This window comes from Argentina silus, assembly GCF_951799395.1.
Source record: "Argentina silus genome assembly, chromosome: 12".
In the NCBI taxonomy this organism is placed as follows: domain Eukaryota; kingdom Metazoa; phylum Chordata; class Actinopteri; order Argentiniformes; family Argentinidae; genus Argentina; species Argentina silus.
The window spans coordinates 9,481,570-9,506,901 of record NC_139666.1 but is presented as its reverse complement, the minus strand read 5'-3'; the positions used below and the strand labels follow the sequence as shown (position 1 = coordinate 9,506,901).

General features: G+C 45.5%; 1 protein-coding gene across 1 annotated transcript in view; it reads right to left on the bottom strand.

The window, feature by feature from the left end:
* Window positions 1-6,634: 6,634 nt before the first annotated feature.
* LOC310813240 (aryl hydrocarbon receptor-like) overlaps window positions 6,635-25,332 on the bottom strand; it is a gene marked incomplete at both ends in the record, with an annotated part of 32,347 nt that continues 13,649 nt past the window's right edge. Inside the window, 9 exons of the mRNA XM_083682103.1 lie at window positions 6,635-6,796; window positions 9,088-10,732; window positions 11,161-11,302; window positions 12,323-12,432; window positions 12,715-12,917; window positions 13,444-13,577; window positions 14,400-14,535; window positions 16,240-16,329; window positions 20,323-20,438. Of these exons, the coding sequence (XP_083538229.1) occupies window positions 6,635-6,796; window positions 9,088-10,732; window positions 11,161-11,302; window positions 12,323-12,432; window positions 12,715-12,917; window positions 13,444-13,577; window positions 14,400-14,535; window positions 16,240-16,329; window positions 20,323-20,438 (2,738 nt within the window). The remainder of the gene's footprint in view (window positions 6,797-9,087; window positions 10,733-11,160; window positions 11,303-12,322; window positions 12,433-12,714; window positions 12,918-13,443; window positions 13,578-14,399; window positions 14,536-16,239; window positions 16,330-20,322; window positions 20,439-25,332) is intronic.

Sequence of the window (25,332 nt, the reverse complement as noted above, 5' to 3'; positions counted from 1 at the left end):
GGTATGACTATTTTACAGACAGTTGTTGCCTATGCTAGCTTGCGACATTGAAGAAAATGCAAGAAAACCTGAAGGAAAAACTGAATTCTGTTATGCCAGAAGTGTGCTCTATAGATTTAGTCGATGAAGGCATTAGGTATTTGATTGGTGTGGTGAGATGTCACTAATTTAAAACGATTTCCACTCCTTTGTAGCTGCTTTCTACAAACGATTTCACCCGGCTTTCCGAACCACGGTAGGAAAGTCTGGTCTCAATGAGGTTACACAGGACCCATTCCAATTTGCACACCTCCCAAACAAATAGACAGCCGATGCAGTCGGCATTGCACTGCACACTGCTTTATTTCACCTGGACTAGAGGAACACCTATGTGAGAATGCTGTTCATTAACTACAGTTTAGAATTCAACAACATTGTTCCCTCCAAGCACGTCACCAAGCTCAGGGCCCTGGGTCTAAACACCTCCCAATGGAACTGGTTCCTGGACTGCCTGACGGCACACCCCAGGTGCTGAAGGTAGGCAGCAACACCTCCTCCACACTGATTCTCAACACGGGGGGCCCCGCAGGGCTGTGTGCTCAGTCCTCTCCTGTACTCTCTGTTTACCCATGACTGTGTGACCTCATCAACTGCACTAGAGACAATTTGCACTCACCCCTACACATCACTTAGACACACACACGCAGACACACACACACACAGACACACACACACACACACACACACACACACACACAGACTTACTCACCCACTTCCATCATTGCAGCTATATTTATACTGTATATCTGTATATATTCCACCATTCCAAGGCTACATTTATTGTTGACTATTATTACTATTGATTGTATATTGTGTATTGTATTGTTATTACTCTATTGATTTGATTCCTTTACTTGAATTTCACTGCACTGTTGAGAGGTAGCTCATAATGCATATGGTAAATACATTTTGATTTCATTTGATTTACCTGCATTATAATGATGACTAAATGGTGCCATTTATAGAAGTGTTTAATCAAGTGGCTCACCACTACTTACATACAGCCCTATCCTGACTAATTAAGGTCTTTCCCTTGACTTGGCACAGAGAAGTGAGGTTTCCTGCTCCTGAGAGATGAACAGTAACACACACACACACGCACACGCACACGCACACGCACACGCACACGCACACACACGCACACACACACACACACACACACACACACACACACACACACACACACACACACACACACACACACACACTCTTTCCCCACCAGAGGGAGCTGTTACCATAGACCTGATATCTGTAGTCTATCCCTTCCTTCTGAAAATGCATCGGAGGAAAATATCTAAGGGGAGGAACCTTGGATGTTCTCCTCCAATACGTTTTCAGAAGGAAGCAAGGAGAGTATTTGAGGAATAGAGAGAAAGTCTATTGGGACGCAGGCATACATTGCAGGCATTAGGTCTATGGTTACAGCTCCATGGAGTATAGCCCTCTGGTGGGATACACCATTATACACTATACTGTATTTTCTTACACTGTCCTTTCAGGCCTATGGGACACAGGGTAGGACTGATACTGTATTCACTGTATCCACTTAGATCACCAAGAGAGTCATCACGGGCCTAGGGATAGGGTAGAGGATTAATATAGTATAAATATTCACACTCAGTGATATTAAGTGATAGAAAAGTGCATTACAATATAAGCTCATCTATATCCAGATTGGAATAAAGTGTGAGGAAATGGAATGACGATCATGTGAAGTTTCAGCTGACTATGAGATCCTACTGTTGAGGATATGAAAGGTTGATTCATATGGACTGGACTGGGTTACCCGCTGTGACAGTGTAACTGTCCCCCTGACATTGCACAGTCAGACCCACTTCAGACTTTATCCGGAAAGACAAACATTGTAGGGGAGCCAGTAATGTGTGCTTACTTCAACATCTCCCACCCCCGGAGGCTTTAAAGCAGCATTGTACCATTTAGTCCAATGCTGATGCTAGCTAATTGAGTCCTGGGTAAGGAGGGACGGGAAGGCTAAGCAGCAGGACTCACATTAAACTAATGAGGCTCTGAGTGACTATAGGGGGCTGAGTGGAGCCGAGCCAAGCCGAGCCATACCAAACTGCAGAGGACCCCCTGGGGCGTTTGTCCTCCGCCAGAAAGCTTCTCTCAGAGCCCAGCCGTGAAGCAGCAGCAGCACTGGATGAGTAACGAGACCCACAATGCAGTGCAGGAGGGGATTCTAGGCTTCCAGAGGGAAGAAGGAAGAAGGGATGAGGAGGAGGGTAGAGAGCGAGCAAGCAGAGAGAAAATCGCCAGGGGGCGAACGATGATGAAAGGTCAAGAAGCTAAACCACGATGATTACTGTAAATGTTTACATTGCGGACATCAGTGCAAGCACAACAACATTGCTATAATTGAATACGGAGTAAGTGGGCGAAATACAACTCAACTCTACAATATGGATGCCGTGGAATTTGGATGTTTAGTGTTTAATAATGCATTTAGCAAATGCATGACATCCAAAAACACATGGCAATCAAATATACAAAGGCCTATTGTTGTTTACACGCTCCATGATAATATGAAAGCTATCCTGCACTGGTGATACCCAACTCAAAACTATTCTATGATGATAAATAGTATGTTGAATATCCTCCAGCAACATTGACATTGTCGTGTGTCTCATTGACTCGTTTTTTGCATATCATGCTGGAGAAAGCCTCCCGCAACAACACCATTATCCAACTCGGCTCTGAAAGGGAACAGAACGGGATGTATTTGGGTGATGATGATTCACTTGTCCTAGACCCATCTCTCCCTCAAGTCCAGGACACACAGCTAATTGGCCAGTCATTATCTCAATATGTCTGCCGTTCCGTTCGCCAGCCTAGACTGACAAAGGTCACATCTCCAAATTGAGCATTATATCTATAACAACATCCCACAGGCACACTTAGTCTTAGTTTTTTCTTTGTCTTGTTATTTCGGAAATAAGATGAGATGGGTGATATCTAAAGGTTTCCTCGCGATCGTGAGGGAAGCTAAGGACCACCCCCCCCCCCCCCCCCCGGGCGCCCCCGCCCCTCTCCTCTGCAACCCTCCTCGTCGTTAAAGAGATCGAAAGTGACATCCCCGTCTGCCTCTCCTTGACATTTGCTTAAGAGATTTGAAAAATATCTCTAATATAAAGTGAAGCAACGAGATGACGTTTCCCATGGCCATATGTCAGGAAGCCACAGGAGTGTAATTATGTATACAGTACATTGGAGCTCGATGTTCTTCTGGGGAGATAGGTCCTTGTCACTTTCTCTTGCATTATAATGTGCAGAATATTAAGTTGCAATAACACATTGGTGATGTCAGATTGCTTGAGGGGCACACTATCCTGTAGGATTCAAAGTTATTTTGAAGAGAGTACATTTTGAGGTTCTGTTAGTTTGTTGGCAGGGGCGGGGGGTGTTAAAAGGTGGTAAAAGGAAATTAAATGGAAGTGACAGAGGGGCTTCTCTTATAGCTGCATTGCTTTGCACATTGCATGATATACATGGCAGAGGGAGTCTTTGATTTTAAATTTTTAAAGGGTAAGGTGTATGATTCCCACGTGGGTGCTATAGCTCACCCACTACCCTGAGGGCAGAGAATGATGTAGATTGGACACATACCCTGCTGAAGCGTATAGCCATGGCGTAAGGAACATCACAATATTGTGACTGCTCCCCCTCTCCCTTTGCCTCCCACACCCTTTCTACCACACCGCCAGAGTTCCCCTCTGGCAGCCCACTGATCATAAAGCATTATTGTAAACACTGTGTGTCTGCAGATTCTGGGTCACTCCACTACCAAAGCAACATCAGCAACGACAAAGACAAGACTCCTCCTCTAACCTAAATGTAGCTTTTCTCTTTTGAAAAAGGCTACGTGGAGCCAAAGGCCATGAACTCAGGGTAATAAAACACAACATAACCGCTTCAAGTAGTGCATTCTCCTGTTTAACTCCGTCCATGATGTCAACTGTTGAAGTCATTTTTTTTTACTGAAGTAATTAAAGGAGACTAGAGGCCCTACTTCTTAAAGAAGAGAAGGAGGGAGATTCAGCCAAGCTGCATTTTGGGTCTGGGACATGATGAAATAAGCAGCCCCCTTTAAAATCCCATTAAGAAGCACAGAAGACTTTAGCCTGGTTCCAGATCTACAGTATGTGCGTAAGCTAACTCATATGACTATCGCTAACTTGGCTCCAGATCTGTGGGTATGAGTATAGAGGAATACCATTAAAGTTGGAATACCATTAGAGTACTGGGGTAAAGAAAGCACCAAAGAAAAGTTAGTTTTGAAAAGTTTTGATTCATTCATATCCTACAATTGGGAAAGATGGCTGGATTTTAGATGATTCATTGTGAAATGGAAGAAAACATTTGCCAAAAATCCCTCAATGTAAAAACTCATAGTCTATGAACACATTATATCAACAACATTTAGGGTTAGGGTGAGATGGTGGCTTTCAATGTGATTGTAGAAATCCTTTATTTCAAAGGACCAGAATTATACATTTCAAACAAACAGGACATGGGTCAAAATGTATCCATTTTCTATCATTGTAACATCTTCTCCTGTTAGCATGTTAAAATAACTTTGACATGACTACGTAACGTACAAGATTCAAAATGAACTTAACCAATGTTAAATTGAACGAGTTTAAGTAGTATGGCACCATTTTGTAATATGAGAAGAGTCCAACCGTTTTTCGTGACATGAGAGTAAGAATACAGTATATACAATTCATATACTGTACAATAAAAACTGAGTCAACACAAGAGTTTGATAAGCAGCAGTGAGTTTTAAAAATAGTGCTTAAAACAAGTGAAATGACGCAAAAACCTATTTACATACCTGTATTTCTCAAAACAATGTCTGTTTTACTTTAATATACACTTTTTTTTTTATCACATTTTTAATAGGTCACATCAATCATATTACATATATCAAACATTTTCATAATAAAAAAGGAAAATAAACCGTTTCTGAAAACCACTTGTGTATCACATCAACTTAAAACATATAATAACAATAATAGTAATGACAATAATTATTGTAACTACAAGGAAATCTCTTTTCAGCATCTTCATGTTTAAATAATTCTATTCAGTATTATTTCCCAATCATTTGCTATATACATGAAACATTCAGAACTGTACCTTCCAGAAGAGACCTTTTTTAATACTCACATTTGGTTTTCAGTGTTTGCAAATCTGTTGTTAGATTACCATTACAACCCATCAGTTCCTGTCTGTTGTTAGATTACCATTAGAACCCTTCAGTTCCTGGTAACTTGTAGATTCTGACTTAACATTATCCTACTCATGCAGACCTGGGTCAACAAGCACACCCACAGCATTTGAGAGCCTTTCAAATGCAATTTTCAACTAGGTCTACCAAGATGCAATCTTGTATCGTGTGCTAGAAGAATTGCAAATGATAAAGAAAACGTAATTGTTGTAAAACATGAATAAATACTGAAAGTTAAAATCAATTGTCTTATGCTATTTCAGTCACAGTTTATTTTTATTGGAAAAATACTCACCCAGAGGTATTGAGGTACAAGAAATGGATAATTCAAGTGAGAAAAATTATTATACTGACAAATTCTACAGAAGTGTACTGTATGTGCCTGTGAGGACATCAACCCATCACCTGAAATATACCTAAAAATAACAAAAAGACAACAACTGTTAAAGATTTCCCAACATATATCAGTAACAGTAACCCCAAACATCAAATGTAAAATAAGGTCCATGTCATGTTTCTTGTGGACCAAGATAACACGACGATCCCCAACTACCGTGTCTGGATCACCAGGTGCTTGCAATAAAGTGCAGGATATTCTAGACCCAATTCAGATATTCTCTAAACCACCTCAGTTAATCTCATGTTCTATTTAAACTCATGACCCCCCCATCAGTAACCCATCATCACCACTGGCTATTCCTTTGATGATTACATTCCTGTTGTTCAAATCGCTGATGATGATGATGTCATATGTCACATAATGACGATGAAGATGGCGTCGTTAAGCATCTGTACATGCTGCAGAAACGTCTCTCTTGCAGTGACCAGGATGTCATACTTAGGGGGAAAAACATTTTTACAAACACCAGAAAACAACAGTACACAACTCTTATTTACTTCTCTGTGTTATTTCAAAATGGAATAAAACTCAACTTTATCGCTCCCAACGACGGCATATTGTAAACAAAGGACTCAAATGATAATGACTTACAAAACATCAAACCAACAAATAAAAACAATATTAGGCCTACGTTTTGTTTTGTTTTTATGTTCATCTAGTGTTTCTGAAAGGCTGGTCCTGTCCAGGTGTAGTTGTACAGTAGGTGTGGCGCCTGCTGTGGCTCCTCCTTACCAGACCTGGGTTGAAAGGTATTTGAATTCCTTTAAATACTTTGGGGCGCATCCTTGAGCCTGCCTAGACTACCAGATTGGCAGGACTTGCACTTTGGGGACTATCTACCGGGTTCCATAGTGCCGGGCAAACTCAATCAAGCACAGCTAAATGTTTGAAATGATGTCAAATACAGATCGAACCCTGGTCTTCTCCATGCCTGTCCTGGTCCCCAGTCAGAGGTAGAAGCCAGTGGCCTGTGCGTCGGGAAGACCAGAGAGACTGGAGAGAGAGTCAGGGCAGGGGATCTGGCCATTAGAAGGTGCTACACCATTCCCATTAGGCAGAGAGCAGCCTCTTTCTGGGTATGTGCCGTTAAGAATGCAGCCATTTTCCATCTGAAATAAAAAGAGGGATGGAAACAATCAATGAGTGGAAATTGTCTTCTATTTGTGAATGTCGATGAGCATCAACAGATACTGGGCACACATAGGTATGAAAACATTGTCAACACTGTTGGCAATCAAGCTGGTCAAGCAGTTAAGAGATAAATCATTTCCAATACCGACAGACAGTGTGAATATCGAGAGACATTTTTCAACCAAATATTCAGAATTAACTCTTCAATCCATCAAAACCATCGATATCTAAACTCTTTACTTACCCTGACCAACACTTTCCTGGAGTGAACTGTTAACTGGGCTGAGCCCAAACTGCTTTACGTCAAATCTGGGATCAAGTGTTCATCACGTTCCTTTAAACAGATGCTGTCAATTCAATGCTGAATCTAACAGCAATTGCCAGAAGGTCAGCATGGCATTAGAGACAGCATCGAGACCAGGGGAGGCTGGTGAAGGGCAGAAATCGGAGGAAGGGTTCATTGTAATGCATTCCTCATGTGGAACACACATGTTTGACACCATTCCTCATTACAATGAGCCCATCCTCCGATTTCTCCCTCCCACCAGCCTCCCCTGATAGAGTTCTCCTCTAGGTCTGTCCTTTTCTAAGTCCCAATTCTCTAACCCTTTCCTGAAGTGGACTTCCCTGCATGGATTTCAAAGCAAAGGATTGGTTTCCTCCACCTCTCTTATAACAGTTAAGTCCACACGTCAGGATAAGGGTGGAGAATTAGGACAGCATATGCCTCATCCATGTGATTGCACTGGAGGATACACTACTAAGCAAGCCAGAATCATGAGTCCAAACAAGGTTGTTATAAGTTATTCATTCTCAATGTACTGTATCAACTCTCTGGCAATCAGAGAAAAACAATAGGGCAATGTAATCCCCCTTGAATCGAAAATGCTGACTACATTCTTCTACAGGGGCCCACTGTTGCCCTCTGTCCCTACATGACCCTCCCTCTCTCTCTCTGTCCCTACACCACCCTCCCTCTCTCTCTCTGTCCCTACACCACCCTTCTTTTCCCTCTATCCCTACACCACCCTCCTTCTCTCTCTCTGTCCCTACACCACCCTCCCTCTCTCTCTCTGTCCCTACACCACCCTCCCTCCCTCTCTCTCTGTCCCTACACCACCCTCCCTCTCTCTCTCTGTCCCTACACCACCCTTCTTCTCTCTCTCTGTCCCTACACCACCCTCCCTCTCTCTCTCTGTCCCTACACGACCCGCCCTCTCTCTCTCTGTCCCTACACCACCCTCCCTCCCTCTCTCTCTGTCCCTACACCACCCTCCCTCTCTCTCTCTGTCCCTACACCACCCTTCTTCTCTCTCTCTGTCCCTACACCACCCTCCCTCTCTCTCTCTGTCCCTACACGACCCGCCCTCTCTCTCTCTGTCCCTACACCACCCTCCCTCCCTCTCTCTCTGTCCCTACACCACCCTCCCTCTCTCTCTCTGTCCCTACACCACCCTTCTTCTCTCTCTCTGTCCCTACACCACCCTCCCTCCCTCTCTCTCTGTCCCTACACCACCCTCCCTCCCTCTCTCTCTGTCCCTACACCACCCTCCCTCTCTCTCTCTGTCCCTACACCACCCTCCCTCCCACTCTCTCTGTTCCTACAACACCCTCCCTCTCTCTCTTTGCCTGAGTCTCTCTCTCTGCCTGAGTCTCTCTCTCTCTCTCTCTTTCTCTCTCTCTTTCTCTCTCTCACACACACACACACACACACACACACACACACACACACACACACACACTTTATTAGGTAATGGCTGCAGAGCAAATTTGTAGGTCAGGAAAAAAAAGGAAAAACTCTCTCAGGCAGGCCAAACATTTTTCTCTTTGGATCCAGGCTGCTGGCCCTGAATGTAAACACAAGAACACTTAATGGATGAAAGAAGCAGCTGTCTAACTAACTGCTTTCATCCCAAACTGAGTAATAACCAACATGTTCACTGAGTGACTGCTCCAATTTATCCTTCCTCATTTATCCTTTCAACAATAAGATTTCTCCTATCCTCTTGGTGATTATTCAACAATAATCCCTCCATTATATTTCCTAAAGACAACACAAACAAAGCAAAGCATGATAATCCAGACCTTTGGCTGCACTCTCCCCTGCTCTCATAGCCCTAATCAATATGAAAGTTGTGAAAGAGTTGACCACCTGTATAGATCAGAAATGCTAATCATCATTCATACACAGCAGCTAAAACCAATGAACAATCTCATTCAGGGAAAATATTATTTTTCAAAACATTCAGCCAGTGTTAGGAGGTCTCACCTTACTGTTATTGGGGTTGTGGGGGATCTCAGAGGTCACCATCCCATAGGGCTCCAGAGTGGCCATCTGTCTGTAGGCGTGGCCCCCCACCCCCAAGATCTGTTCCAGGGTGGCGTTGGGGGGCGGACACTGGGAGAGGCTGGACAGCACCTGGGCCAAGGGAGGGGGGATCTGCCCCCCCTGGCCCTGGCCCTGCTGCAGCTGATGCAGTTTATGGTTCATCCTCTGGTAGGACAACACCTCAGCCTCTGTCCCATCATACGTACCGCCACCGTTCATGGTGGTAAAATTCATGCTGGGAATGTCGGCCACACTGTAATCCATACAAGCATCTACTGCAGTCGTGTGTGTGAGGGTCACAGGGTCGGGGAGGTGTCCGTTACTGAGGCAGGGGGGGTTGTGGGTAGTGTGGTTCCCGGTTTCTCCTGAGTGGCTATAGCCAGCTGAGTGCTCTGTGTTTGGGACGCCACACACTCCGTTGAGGCTGGCGCCATTCTGTTTGGCTTGGCACTGTTGGAGCTGCTGGCTGTGGCTCTGGAGTCTGGCCTGCTGATGCTGCTGCTGGAGGTAGTGGGGGTGCTGGTGACACTGGTCCAACGGGACCCCCGTGCTGACCAGAATATGCTGGCCTTTCCACTGTCCATTCGGTAGGGGGGACTGGTTGTGCCCCGGGAGGCCATTCACCACAGGGTGGTGGTTGGGGTGGGGGTGGGGGGACATGTGGTTGTTCTGCTGGCCCCAGTTATGACCCCCCTTCCCTGGACGCATACTGAGGTGCTTCTGCATCTGCTGTGAGAGCTGGACGATGGGGGCCTGGGGCGGCTTGTGGTTGAGGTATGGGGTGTGGACGTTAATGGCCGTGGGGGAGTTACTACTCTCAGACGAGGTTGTTGTTGGGGTTGTTGTTGGGGTTGTGGTTGGGGCAGGAGACACAGTGGAGGAGGGGAGCTCCTGGCCACCGTCTTCTACTATAGTAGTATCTGTCTTAGCCTCCAAGGAGTCGTGGATGTAGGAGAGGATCTCATCGTTGGTGAGCAGGTCGTCCAGGCTGGGGACGTGGTCGGGGTCCATCTCCACGCGGATCATCCTCTCATCCAGCAGGAGAAGCTCCAGATCCTCCGCGCTCAGGCCTAGCCCCTCCAGAGCCCCGAACAGCTCCCCGTTGGAACACACCTCCCCCCCATCTATCTCCAACACCCCACCCCCTCCCCCCAGGGAGAGCGAGTCTAGGGTGGCCAGCAGTGGGTCAAAGCTATCCGCCGGCTCTGGAAGCCCCGGACCCACCATTCCGTTGGTGGTCGACTCATCCCAGCCTCGGAGCATCCCGCTGGGGTCTGAGTCAGAGTAGCCCACCCTGTCTCCAAACAGACTGCTATGGAAGGACAGCTTGGGCTCCAGGGCTGGCTGGCAGACATACACAGACTCGTCCTGGCTCATCAGCGCCCCCAAGAGGGAGCCGGGGTCCAGGCCGTCCCGGGACGCCCGGTCAGTACGGCCCTTCTTGGCCTTGCTGCCGCTCTTCTCTGCGCCATCAGAGAAGCCTGCGATTGGATGGTTGGACTGGTAGAGCAGTGCCTCGCCCGTAGCATAGGTGAAGGGGAGGTGTATGGAGCGTTTACGCAGATGTTCCCCTCCTTCCTCCTCCCTACAGTAGGTGGACAGCAAGAAACACCTGTTAGAGAGCTATCTATCCTCAGCAGCATTCTGTACATCTGTTCAACACTGTATCTGTATCATGGGTACAAAACGCACTAAATGTATTCCATAATGGTCTCATTTAGATCATGAGCACATCACGGTATCTTCCTTCAGGGAATTCTGTGATGTGGTATTATCCTCCTCTGTAACACTTTGTTTGCATTCAATTGCTTCTGTGTAATAACACTGTAATTACTCTAGTCAACAAATCAATCCATCACAAACCCTAACCCTTGTATAGCACTTCTTACAAAGACAAATATTATTGTAGACAAACAGTATTGTAGACTTGGGTTGTGTGTGTGTGTGTGTGCGCCTGCGTGCGTGCGTGCGTGCGTGCGTGCGTGCTTGTGTGTGTGACAGGAGGACACATACAAGAGGGGTCTCTGGGTAGCGATGATGTAGTCTGGTTTGCCGTTCTTGTACACCAGCCTGGCGTTGGCCTGGACCCACTTCCAGCGGTTGTCCTTGGTGAGCAGCCTGAACACGGTCAGCCCACTCTCCCCTGTCTTCATCACTGAAAACACAGGATTACCACAGTTAGAATGAGAATTCTCACACACACGGTTACACTAAAACCCTCGTGTTTTTATTATAAGCCTTCGATAGCAAATACAGTCTAGAATAAGAAGGGGGCAGATGAAAACACAGACTTAACACAGAGGTCGAAATGCTGGATATGCAGTTCACATTTAGGGTAAGAAGGGTGAATCCTAAATGCCAAGCAAACCCGCTTAATGTTACGGTACAGTTGCCAGGGGTGAAACAGAGGGCAGTGCATTCAGAAACAAGTTGTCTCTACTTTCAGTACTCTCAGTATAGATTCATCTGACAGGTGATGGGAAGATTAGAACAGCATTGCCTTCCAAAGCCCCCTTTGTTCTGGAGTGAATTCCTCCAACATGAATGCATACTGTAGGAGGATCTAGCTAGCTGTGTCCTGCGGTATTTCCGCCGTATTGTGTGGCTGTGTTGGTTTATGGATCATCACTGCGGCTCTGCTCATGTGATGGATTTGCGGGCCTATCCCATCCTCCAGCGAGCGGCTCTGCGGCTTTGCTCAATCTGGTCCGTAATCCAGTGGGATTACTTGGGAAAGCAGTCCGAACTCTATGACCAGCATCTTTGACCTGGTCAGACCGAGCCTTACCCCCTCCCCTCTCTGACTAGCCCAATTCCACAAAGCCCAAATATTTACCTAATACACAACATTAATTTTCTGGAAGTACTACAATTCATGAACCATGATGTAAAATAATAATCACGCGTGCATTCGTCTTCACGGCTTCTAAATAGTGATGTAAAACACAGTGTACGCACAATGGATATGGGGGACAGTGGTTGTGGTGGTCTGATTAAGATTTTGCATTCACAGTAGAATAGACAGTTAACGTTGTGCATCAGGGATAACTCAAGACTCTTATGTTGTCTGTGTCTGTAATGATGAATATAGCTGAGCATGTTAATGATGCATGGCTATTCCTCCCCCTCCGCTAAGGTTAGGGGAATGTATACAGGTACACAAAGGGTGACTTACTTCGGACATGGTTCTCCGCACAGTACAGCATATCAGCAGCATGGATGAACTGATATCCAGAGCCACGCACCCGAAGCTCAGCTTCTGTGTACCCCAGGACGACCTTCCCCCTGTAAAGAGATATGGGATAAAGCCGTTACGATGACATCACTACATCTGGCCTGGTATTTCCCCATCATATGATCAACAGGACCACATAGCAATAATATCATGAACGTGACAGACGATAGCTTTTTCAGAGAGTACTCTAACTCTAACTGACAGCTGTCAGTACAATTTCACAAACGGGCGAAAAACATCCGGAGGAGGAATCGAGGAGTTTTCAAAGTGAAAATCATTTCATGCCACCCGTGAAAACATGAATACAGAGTAATGAGCCAGAGTGAGCGCACTTTGCATCGCAGGCCATGGGGGTGAAGTCCAGCTTGTGTTTGGTTCTGAAGATCATGTTCTTGGTTCTGATCTCCAGGATAGAGGGAGGTTGGAGGGGTGTAGCAATGGCGAACATGGCCAGCTGAGGGGGAGTCTTGGTCCCGTTGTCCTGCCTCTGGTTTTGGCCGTGGAGGAACTTCAACCTGCCCTGGAAATTCAGAGCCTGGAGGGAAATACACATGTTTATACTCACAATTTCTTCTACAATTATACTTTTTAAGATGTTATTATGTAGTAACTGCTTTTAAATTGCACTGCAATTCAGTTTCTGCATTGTTAACTGCCAAAGTGCATCATGGTGGCACAGGGTACAGATGAGTGAAATAAAACCAGTTAATGTACACTGTAGGCTGGGCATCCCCATACATTTGTTGATCTGTGTGTATGTCAAATCTGACCAGCTGTTTATCATCCTTATGCTCATCCATTAAGATAAATTCAATAACAAGTAAACATACACTCTATATCAATGTGTGCACTAGTCTCCGAGTGAGTTTCAATGGTTATGCATACTATGTTCTAGGGTGTTGAAAGGCTTTAAGCGATGAGATGAGGGCAGCCAGTAAGGCTCTTGAACTAGGTCCAGATCTAATAGAGGTCAGAGAGGTCAAAGAGATTTCAAAGAGATTTGAAAGTATCTCAATGAGACTAACCTGGTTAGATAAAGATTACATTAAAGTAATGCCTACCAGGAAACCAGAGGAGTTGTCCAGGAGGCAGCGGAAACGACAGACAAAGCTCCTTTCTAGGAAGGAAGAGTTCTCAGGAGGAAGCTGCTCAGGATTGTAGGTGACCACTGCTGAGCTGCTGTCTGGCTCGCCATCTGGGGGGGGTCAGAACACACACACACACACACACAGACACATACACACAGGATGATCGGACGAGACTTTATCAGAACAATGATTTATTACAGCAGACACCTCTTTTGAAGTTGGAGCTCCTCCACTTCGGTCATAGGAACAGCACACACAAGACTGTCAACTCTCTAAAATGGGAATGGCAATCTCAGATGCAATGATTCATTTTGCAAGGTTTCTTTTGGGATGAATCAACACAACTACTATAGTACATCACAGTAACAACATTATTGTTGTCAGAATGATTAGGTTTAGGGTTGGGGAAATGAAGAGGTTGTCAGCGTATTACAACTACTTCCGACGTCGCTTCGGCCTGCCTGCCGTCCCTCTTTGTCATAATTCTTGACCTCACTCGACTCTATATCTTGTCCTCAGCGTCCCTCCTCTGTTGAAAATACACTTATGTAATTAGGCCTGGGGGTCACTGAGTCTTAACACGCCATGTTAACCCTACCAGGGGAGGGCAACAACCTTGCAACACCACCCCTAGTGGAGAGGTAGGTCAGTGCAGCGTTCCTGTATTATCACCAATGATACAGAGGCCTGAATATCGAAGGAAGAGGACAAATGTGAGAGAAGAACCAATGGACAGTACACACAGTATACCATATAGAATATAAAACGTATTGGTATAGGATTTCTCTCTATTCATTTATATGTAAATGCCTTCATAAGAGGCTTGCTGAGGTGGGTAGGATATATTTGGTGATACATAGATACATACATTGATACATACTCTATTTGCTGGATATGGGTAGGATGACAGTGGTGTTTAGGGGGCTAACATGAGGGTGGGACATTACCTGAGGTGGAGTCCTGGTTGACAGGGGGTGCGTTGAGGGCCCAGTGTAGGTTTCTCCTCAGCTCCTGTTGGTCCTCAGTGTGGACCAGCTCATACACACTCTGGTGCATAACATCAGTCTGAGAGAGGAGGGGGAGGGGGAGAGAGAGAGAGAGAGGGGGGGGGAGAGAGAGAGAGAGAGAGAGAGAGGGAGAGAGAGAGAGAGAGAGGGGGGGAGAGAGAGAGGAGGGAGAGAGGGGGGGGGGGCAGAGAGAGGGGGGGAGTACATTAGTATATGGTGTGTGAGTAGACCAAATGTTCCATGGTTCGTGCTTCTTCACCATCATCACCCCTGCGACTCCATCCCCTACTCACATCCATGCCAGGCAGTGTCTGGGTCTGTGCTGTCGTGCTGGGCACTAGTGCTGGGTAGAGCTGCCTGCCTACTCCCCTAGCTGGTTATTTTCACTAAAGGCCATGCTATAAATAGCCCAGGTCTCTCCCAGTCTCCGTGGGCCTGCTGAGCAGAGTCAGGTTCCACACCACCACCAGGCATGGGGTCCAAGCCCAGACCCAGGGCCCCGACTGAGCCCAGCAGACACGGCACGCAACCCCAGACCTAGACCCAGCCCCATCCTCAGCCTCAATCCTCAACTCCCCAGCTTCAGCCTCAATCCTCAGCTCCCCAGCCTCAGCCCCAGTCTGTATGTATGCGAACAACATTTCACTATGTCAATTACAACTGTATGCGATATAAGTGACAAATAAAATTTGATTTGATTTGAATCATGTTGTCAGTGTTTTTAGGAGACAGTTTTAGGTACAGTACAACAATGTACTTTCGATTCATTACACATTACAGCTCTACAGTCACAGTAAAGCACAGACATGTGCTTGTGTATAAAGAAACACCAATGATAATGGTGGACAGTATGGATAAGACAATAGTCAAAGTGAGGCTGTTGGAGGCAGAAATTGGAGGACGGGCTGTATTGCATGGAATGGAATGAGGAATGGTACGGTATCAAACATGTGTGTTTGATAATGAGCATTCCTCATGTCATTCCATGCATTACAATGAGCCCGTCCTCCGATTTGTACCTCCACCAGCCTTCCCCTGGTATTAGCGTTAGTGACGTTACAGTAAGCCATGTTTGAGGTGACTAAGCCAGGTAACCAGGAGCAGTGTAAGCTGAAGGAAATCCCATGTCATGTCATCAGTTCATTATCCTCTTATGGAGCATCATAATACATGCCATAATACATTGTTATTGTTATAATAAAATGCCACACTAAAAGATCCACATCGTCTGGTGTTTAATGCTTAGATTAGAATTCAATCAATCAATTATTCTTTGCACGGACAAGGTATCATGGTGTATTATGACCATGTTTAACAATCACTTATATCATGACCAGGTGTGTATGGAGGATTACATGTATGTGTTTGCAAACCATGTTAATGCCGAGTCCCATCAGCAGAAGTAATGCTATTAGCCAGTAAAGACCCCAGAGATGACCAAGCTGCCCAGACAGTTTGACCGTTATGAATAAGACAAGCCACTACCACACCTAAACCCTTCTCCCTAGCTTCTCTTGACCATCTGAAAGCATTACAGGAATTGCTCCACCTTTCGCTCCCCGATTCTCCTCTAATTGGTTGAGGGAAAATTACCAGCTAATTTCTTAAATACCCATCCAATCCTTTCAGATCTACAGGAGTGGCTAGTGGGTTAGGGCCAAGGAGTCAAGTGGGGCATTCGCCAGCATCATGCTTTAGGGCTTTAGGGTGATTCAGCCACAGGACTCTGGGTGTACGGAGGGGGGCGAGGGACAAACAGTACCTGGTGGAAGCCCAGGTAATCCACGATGGTGTGTGAGGAGTAGAAGATGGTCCCATCAGCAGTGATGACCAGGACAAAGCCATTAAGAGCCTAGAGGTCAAACACACAAGGTCAGATAGGACACACACACACACACACACACACACACACACACACACACACACACTTGACTTTTTGTGTTCTATGATAATGTGTTCTATGATAATACATAATTTGAAAGAAGGTGACTTGTGATAACACTTTCTAGTACACAGAGATAGCGGTATGATAACCTCTTACACGGTGTGTATTTTTGGAGAAGAGAGTGTACTGAGAGAGTCCATAGAGTACATATGAGACAGCTACAGCTCTCTGTAGCAGTGATTTTGGTTGAGCCTGAAGGTTAATCAAATAATGTCAGGAAATAAAAAATAGGATTAGTGCCTCAATGCTTATCTCCAATTGGGAACAGCTGGTCCCACGTTTCCACCCCACTAAACACACATGGGCTGTACACACACACAAAGTCCACCTCTCTCCCCCATGGGGATCAACAAACAAACACACATAAACAGACATGTACAACCACATCTGCCTAAGCCACACAACAAAACTCTCTCCCACACACACACGCACACGCACAGGCACACGCACACGCACACACACACACACACACACACACACACACACACACACACACACACACACACACACACACACCAGGGGTGTGCCAGAGTTGTCATACTCATATCAGCTAATAACAAAAAGTAGCAGCTAATGAACTAGATAGGTGTGTAACATGAACAACAAATAAGTTTGTAGTTACTTAAAGTATCCTAAATGTCTGGCGAAGATTTTTTTGTTTACGGCTCTTTTTTGTTGAGTGGGTGACTGAAACACGTGTCACTCGTGTCACGGTTTGATTCTGCAGGGCATTCTGAACACAACTAATCTTCTACTTAGAGCGCTACATAGTTCCCTGGGCAGATTCACCCTGTTCAGTGTGTAGGGAATCAGGATTATCCCTATGGATTGGAACACGGCCGCAGATTGCCGCAGCTGGACGTCGTTCGCTGGCTCCTATCGAACTGTTTGTGACCGAGGCGGCGTGGGGGAAGGGAAGAGGAGGCCACAGCATACAGTTCAATGCTCTGATCCAATCATGGCAGCAGGCACATCATACACATCTCCCATTCGTTTACAGACAGCTTAACTGGCCAATGGCATACTTACATACATACATACACACACACACACACACACACACACACACACACACACACACACACACACACACACACACACACACACACACAGATTCAGCTGGCAGTGCAGCTGACTAAAGCTAGGCCACGTCAAGCCCGCCCCACACTAACACTACCCCCCTCATATTACTCACACTCATCCCTTTACACGGTCTCCCAGGGGCTGAGTGATAACCGTGGCCAATGATGTGATGTCGCTCTTTGACTAATAAACAGTGATTCAGCGCAATTATCTGCAGCACTTCCTCTTAGTCATCAAGTGAAACAGACGTCAAGTGGTTGCAAACAGTAGCCCCACAATTAGTGGTGCTGCGACCAAGTCTTGAACTTGCAACCTCTGACTTACCAACACACATGACCGTTACACTATCGAAAAACTAGCAATTGGACAGTGCGGGTGGGGGTATTTGATCTTGAGGAGTTAGTTTATCATCTCAACTTGGTTGCGCAAGCAGTCCAGTGGAAAATAAACATTTTAACTCCAAATAAAAATGTTTGGTAAAAATAACTACTATTTTGTGGGTCAAAAGGAACAAAAAATACAAATCCTGCTAATGGTGTCAAATATTAAGCTTCACTGTCCCCAACACAATGTGTTTGTATACCATTCCTTATTCCGTTCCATGCATTACAATGAGCCCATCCTGTGATTTCTTCCCCTGGCACGTAGGCATAGTGACGCTTACAGAACATTAGGGAAAAGTGACCGTCTACAAGACCAATGATACCATTTCCTCACGTAGAGTAGAAAGCGTGTCAGACCTGAGCTGTTGTGACTTTGTTGAGGTTACTTGAGTGTGAGAGATGTCGAGAAGTGTCTCCTTGTCTCTTGGTCTATTCTCAACAACGCCGGTGAAAAGTGAAAGCTCAATTAATTTGTTTTGCCTCTCTTTTCCTCTCCTATCCTTTCCTGCTCTGAATATTTCATAATCCTCACAGCTCCTGCATAATTCACCACCACGTGTCTGACGTGAGCCTTGGCGAATAAACGAAAAGAAACTCAACACTTGGTCAGAAATAGCCCACACTTCACTTTCCTCTCCTCCAAACCAACCTCTCGTCTTCCCCTCTCTCCCTTTCTTTTCCTGCTGTCTCTTCAAATATCCCACCAATCTGAATCCGAGACCATCTCTCGACCACACTTCCTCCTCAAAACGAGCTTTTCACACTTCATTACCAACACAACGGAGAGAGATGTAGGTTTTGATCAACTTAACAAAACTTCCCTCATAGAGCAGGGATGGCAGTCTGTTTCCCCTCCTCTATTCCTGGAATTCCCCTGTGCCGCACATTGGAAGGAACTGGACTGGAAAATCAATGACTCTGGGATATCCAAAAGGGATTTGGCAGCCAAATAGCTCAGTCATTCTCGCCTCGGTCACACTCAGTACTGTACTTGAACTACTACTCTACTGTAGCTAAACGTAACATAGCTCCTTGGAGAGGAGGAGGAAGTCAACGATGATGAAATAAGAGCAATTTCGAAAATCTGGTTTTTAGTCATCACATCTTATATTCAGCATATCTTTTTGGGGGTTTTGTGCTATCTCGCATAGTACTCTCAGGGTCATGTTGGGCCACAAGTCTGTGCAAACTGACCACAGGCGTTTCATAAGGGGGCTTCAGACAGGGCCAGACATATTGATTGATAAGCTGCTCCTGAGCCTTTGTCTTCAGCCTAACAGATTTCAGCAGGGGGTAACCTCGTTGAGACCAGGCTTTCCTTGTTCGGAAAGCCCGGGAAAAATCCTTTGCAAAACGTATACAGGGGTGGAAACCCATTTGAAATGAGATCGACTAATCTAAAATTCTACAAACCTCCACAGTAGGTGTGAGAACGACGTGATTTGGACCTATGTCTATGCGAGACTTTTTTTTGGGGGGGGGGTCATGAAAGCGGTCCAGACACTCAGATTAAAACAATAGGGTTACCCATCATCACTCAATCAGTCACAGAGGGACACTCAACACTCTAAACAGTATCACAGCCTTAGGGATGTAACTCAAATGATATAACATACTGTAGGTTCTAACACTGACTGTTCCACTATTAGCAATACCTGGTTGGGTTTAAACATAAACAATGTTAATTTCATGTGCGCAATAGGGCCTACAGTATATGCTTGCTCAACGAGGCATATTGAAACAATTAGCTCAAGGTAAATTGTGTGTGTGTAACAAAGACTCTCTGCTCCTTCATAATAAAATATGAGCCCTTGATACAATTGATGCAGTAGCAGGTTTCTTCTCTCGTGTCTAGTGTTGTGGCTCGGTAGCAAGCGAACTGCTGCTTAGAAATGTTGCTGAGAATTGTAGAATTGCGTGACAAATTACATTTTGCACTAATGTTTCTGCCACGCCCTAGGTTTAGCAGGAATGACGCAAGTTTATCTGAACAGCTGCAATGTAGGCCTAAATATTTATCATCATGGAATTAAAACCAAATAGGTGACCCCTCCGAAAGCCATGGGGTCATTCGAATACTGGGCTTTTCCATCTGTTTGAGTGAATGACACACAATGTGTCATAAGTAGGTTTCTACTGTAACTGTAGGGGACATCAAAGTGAGTGCTGAGACAGACACAGACACAGATACACACACAGACACACAGACACACAGACACACAGACACACACATACACACAGAAACACACATGCATGCACACACACACACACGCACACACACACGCACGCACGCACGCACGCACACACACACACACACACACACACACACACACACACACACACACACACACACACACACACACACACACACACACAGATTCAGCTGGCAGTGCAGCTGACTAAAGCTAGGCCACGTCAAGCCCTCAGCACTGACCTGCAGCAAGAGTTCGCCTTCAGACAGCCAACCGTCTGCCAATCCCGAGGCTTTGCCGTTCTCATCGTTGCCGCCATTGGCCGGCACCCCACTGCAAGGATGGTTCTTCAGGGCAACTGCAGAGAGAGAGAGAGAGAGAGAGAGAGTGGGGGGAGGCAGAGTGGGGGGCGGGGGGAGAAAGAGGCAGAGAGCGAGAGCGAGAGAGAAAGAGAGAGAGAGAGTGGGGGGAGAGAGAGCGGGGGGGAGAGAGAGTGGGGGGAGGCAGAGTGAGGGGCGGGGGGGAGAAAGAGGCAGAGAGAGAGAGAGAGAGAGAGAGAGTGAGAAAGAGAGAGAGAGAGTGGTGAGGGATGGAGGAAGAGAGGGAGGGGGAGAAAGAGAGAAAGAGAGAGTTATACTATTCAGTCCTATAACAATGTTTACGAAGCACTGCTGTGAATGTCAGAATGCTTTATGTGTAGTACACTAAACACACTGTGTGCACGACAGGAGCCCGGCTCATCAAAGATTCAGCAAATAGCATCTTTTAAAAATCACTGTCCAAAACCCAGACCTGTAATCTCTGTCTAACCTGCTTACATCATAATTGCTTGGGAAGTGGAACATCAGCACATTCATGATCTGAAATAAGAGGTCATCGCATTTAGGTCCACATACAGTACAGGCTCTGTGGTGTGACATTTACATTACATTTATGGCATTTGCAGACGCCTTCATCCAAAGCGACTTTCAACAAATACATTTCACTAAGTAAGTGAATCATCTATCCATCAGTCATCGTAAGAAAAATTAATCTACGCTAGGACCAGGGGCTATTGGCAGTCACAATGCTAGAAGAAAGGAAGTTTTTTTTTTTTTTTTTTTTTCATTTATTTACAGGAGAGAAACTTGCACAGGGGGGTTAGTGGGGATGAAGAGGTCTTTAGGAGGGACGGTTAAGATGTAGCCTGAAGAGATGGGTCTTCAATCTACGGCAGAAGATAGGTAGTGAGATAGTGTGAGCTCCAGCAGCTGTACAGTGTGTCTGCATACTGTATCTTAGGGTTCTTTTGAGGTTCGCAACATCGTTTTCACAAGTGTAACTCCTTTCACTTTCCATTTTAAACCATCTGTTTTGTGGATTTTTTTATCTCGTACATCACACCATGTCGTGTTTGGAAAATCTGTGCTCACTGATGCGTAACTGTAAAAGGCAGTCGGTCAGAAGCAATGGGCCCTCTTTGAAAGTTTCTGTTGTCGAACAACAGAGAAGAATCATTTCAAACATGCACATATTCAGAGAACATTTATTACTATTCATGCTGTCTGTTTGCAGGCCCCCCAGAAGATCTGTCACAATTAAGAGAAAACAGCATGGCTAGAGAAACTTGCACGCTATCTCTTTCTCTTTCTCTTTCTCTTTCTCTTTCTTTCTCTTTCTCTTTCTCTTTCTCTTTCTTTCTCTTTCTCTTTCTCTTTCTCTTTCTCTTTCTTTCTCTTTCTCTTTCTCTTTCTCTTTCTCTTTCTCTTTCTCTTTCTTTCTCTTTCTCTTTCTCTTTCTCTTTCTCTTTCTTTCTCTTTCTCTTTCTCTTTCTCTTTCTCTTTCTTTCTCTTTCTCTTTCTCTTTCTCTTTCTCTTTCTTTCTCTTTCTCTGTCCCTCTCTCTCTCTCTCTCTCTCTCTCTCTCTCTTTCTATCTCTCTCTCTGTCTCTCTTGCATTAGCGAGAGATGCATTAGCACTGAATCAGAGTGAAATGAGGTGACAATTCCTTCAGGCGTCACTATATTCGCACTTCACTGCTCCCCCCCACCCCACCCCCACCCCCCCTCCACCACACACACTGAGAACACCCCCACTTTGCTCCATGCCGTAGGCAAAAGGGTTAACAGGTTAATGGGTACAAAGAGAAGATGGGATGGGGCTGCGTCATTCAAGAAACAGGACGAGTGATGTGTTCCATAGTACTGGTCACGTTTCAAGTGCCACTCGGACTTTTGCATAGGGCTCCCTATTGGTCTATTCTGAGATTCCCCAGAGTATCGTCCTAATACTATGGGTGTGCCAGAGTTGTCACGCTCATATTCGTATCCGTTTGTAGAACTCAACTGTCGTATCCGGTCGATACTTCTGATCGGACAACAGGCAGTGAGATTTAAATGCTTACAATGATGGGTAGCCTATTGGGTAGCCCCCTAGTGGTCAGAACGGATATTAGCGAACGTTAGGCAAGGGGGCTAGTGGAGATATAACTATGACAAACTGAACTGAACTCGGTAAATTATTGATGACAAATGCAAAGTATATTCCATTAACTGGCACACAAAATCAAAGATGAATAGTTTTTATTTATTCTCGTACAATATGACCACAGTTTCAGAAGGTATGTGCTTTGAGCTGAGACAAACACAGATTGCTGCAGTTGCACGTTGCCCGCTGGCTTCATTCGAAGTCTGAATGAGGCGGCGTGGGGGAAGGGAAGAGGAGGGCACAGCATACAGTTCAATGCTCTGATCCAATCATGGCAGCAGGCACATCACATTGGTTTACAGACAGCTTAACTGGCCAATGGCGTACTTGGAGATACTGTAGAAAGGAATCCTCCACGATAACGGATAGATTTTTTTAAACAAAATAATTTTTGACATTTAGCAGACACTTTTATCCAAAGCGGCGAAGTACATTTATCTAAAGTAAGTGAATCATCTATACATCAGTCATCATAGGAAAAAAAATCTATGCTAGGACGAGGGGCCATTATATTATTTTGTTTGTATTATTAATAGTAGAGGAACTGTACAGAGGGGTAGTGGGGGGTGAAGAGGTCTTTAGGAGGCACATTCAAGATGTAGCCTGAAGAGATGGGTCTTCAGTCCACGGCGGAATATAGGTACTGGTAGGTAGGATAAGGTATTTCTGAGGAGCACTTGAAGGCAGCATAATGCATTCTCTAACACTGATCACCTATACATTGTCACAATAAACACAGAAACCAGAGACAACCGACTCTGAGTACTGTACATTATAAGATATCTGATGGTTTGGTTTCAGCCATAGATCACTGGGCCTAAGGAGAGGGTATATAGAGGTGGATATGAACAACACAAATCGTTCTAAATGTAGGTTTTGCTGACAAAGCACCTCTGAGAGACACAACAAATCATTATGAGGCTGTAGCGAATAAAATAGAAGTTGGATCCACAATAATGTCATGGGAATGAGACCAGCGGTTAGGCCCGTTAATCTCTGACCCTTGACCCCTGTGACAACACCGTGCTGTGACCCGTTACGACCCCTGACCATTAAGGCGATGTCTTGACATGATTGGGTGAATGGGGTCTGGGTCAGCCCTTTTGTTCTCTGTGAGGGCTAACAAGGAGAAGAGTAGGGGATGATGGGAGGGGTGCGGTTTGGGAGGGGCGGGGGTGCTAAGACCAGACACCTGATGACATGTCAGTGATGATTGGAGGGGTGCGGTTTGGGAGGGGCGGGGGTGCTAAGACCAGACACCTGATGACATGTCAGTGAGTGAGACGCATTCGGAGGGGAGTTTCCCCAAAGCTTTGTAGCACGAAGATCATCTTTCATCCCTCTACTCCTACAACGGACTCCGTAGAGAAGATCTTACTGCTACAGAAATGCTACAAAGCTTTCAGCAAAGGTTTGAACGTGTGAAGAAATACTAGCTCTCTACATCCATATCTATAAGCTACTGAGGTCAATATATATGATTTAGTCTGTTCTAGCAAGTGCATCAACCCAAATGCGTACCCATTGTCAGGCCAAACACTACTCCAGCTTGCACGCAGACAGCCGTGCCTGCGCCCTGTTGCCATACGGTATATGAATATTCAGACAAGCTATAGTAGATAGCCTTTCATGGTCTGTTGACATGCATAGCGTGATAGAGCGGGCGGGTATGTGACAGTATTACCACAGTTCAGTGCGGTAGAGTTCTCTCTCCCTCTCAAGCTAGCCCGCTACTGTAGCTAGGGTAGGGTAAGCTCTCCCTGTTGTTATTGACGCTATTGTAATAGGTCACTGCGCATTGTGTTGCCTCTTCTCACGTGGGCCTGCAAACACATCCATGAGGAAAAAGGCACGCCTGGAAACTGATTAACGAAGCCCTCTGTGTGTGGTGGCGTATAGGCTTTGTTTTCACCGATGAACTTATAAATGAAAGATAACTCAATATATTGACATTTGAAACTTGTATCGTATCTGATTACGGTGTGTACAGCATGGGTATGTCATGTTGTTGACAGTACAGTCCAGACGGTGGACTTGATTTAGTTTGCTTTGCATACAGCGATTGCATTTTTGAGACTATTCCGTTACTTCCATTGTGCTTGACAGGCAAACCATTTTTTCGGGAGGGGGTATTTTTGGGGTATTTTTCCCAGGTCTGGTCTATGAAAGGACATCCTCTTACATACTTGTGTGTGCTTGTTGACCATCGACCTGTGGTGTTGACTGTGTTGCAACTGTTTATCTATCCAAAAGTGACCCTTTTAAAATGTCATGAGTCTGAGCTTCAGCGCCGAATTCAGCTGGTCAAACCAGTTTGTGTGGACACAGTAGTACACGAGAGGACATACCTCGGTACTGTATAGCATCTGACGGAATGACCAGAGGAAGAGAAAGAGCAGCTCTAGTTATCATGCTTCAGTGGGCAGCAGTGTACATAATGAAAGATTTACATCACCAAGCAGCCATAGCAGTCATAGACATTACATACAGTACATAGAGTATGGCATCATAGAGCCTCTATAATCCCCAGGGCCATTTACACAAAGTCAAAGTGAGCAGCTCGGCTTAATCAAATACCCCCATCTTAGCATAATGGACCTTTAGAGCAAGCAATAAAACATCAAAGTAGTCCATGCATTGTGTTCCACAGGCAGGGGACTACTGCAGCCACCATCACTACCACTGAAACCCACGGCACACAAAACAGGGGTTTTCCGCTGTTCCTGTGGGAGAACCCTTTGAGGAACTCTTTTTGTGTCTAAGTAGAACCCTTTTTGGTTATAGGTT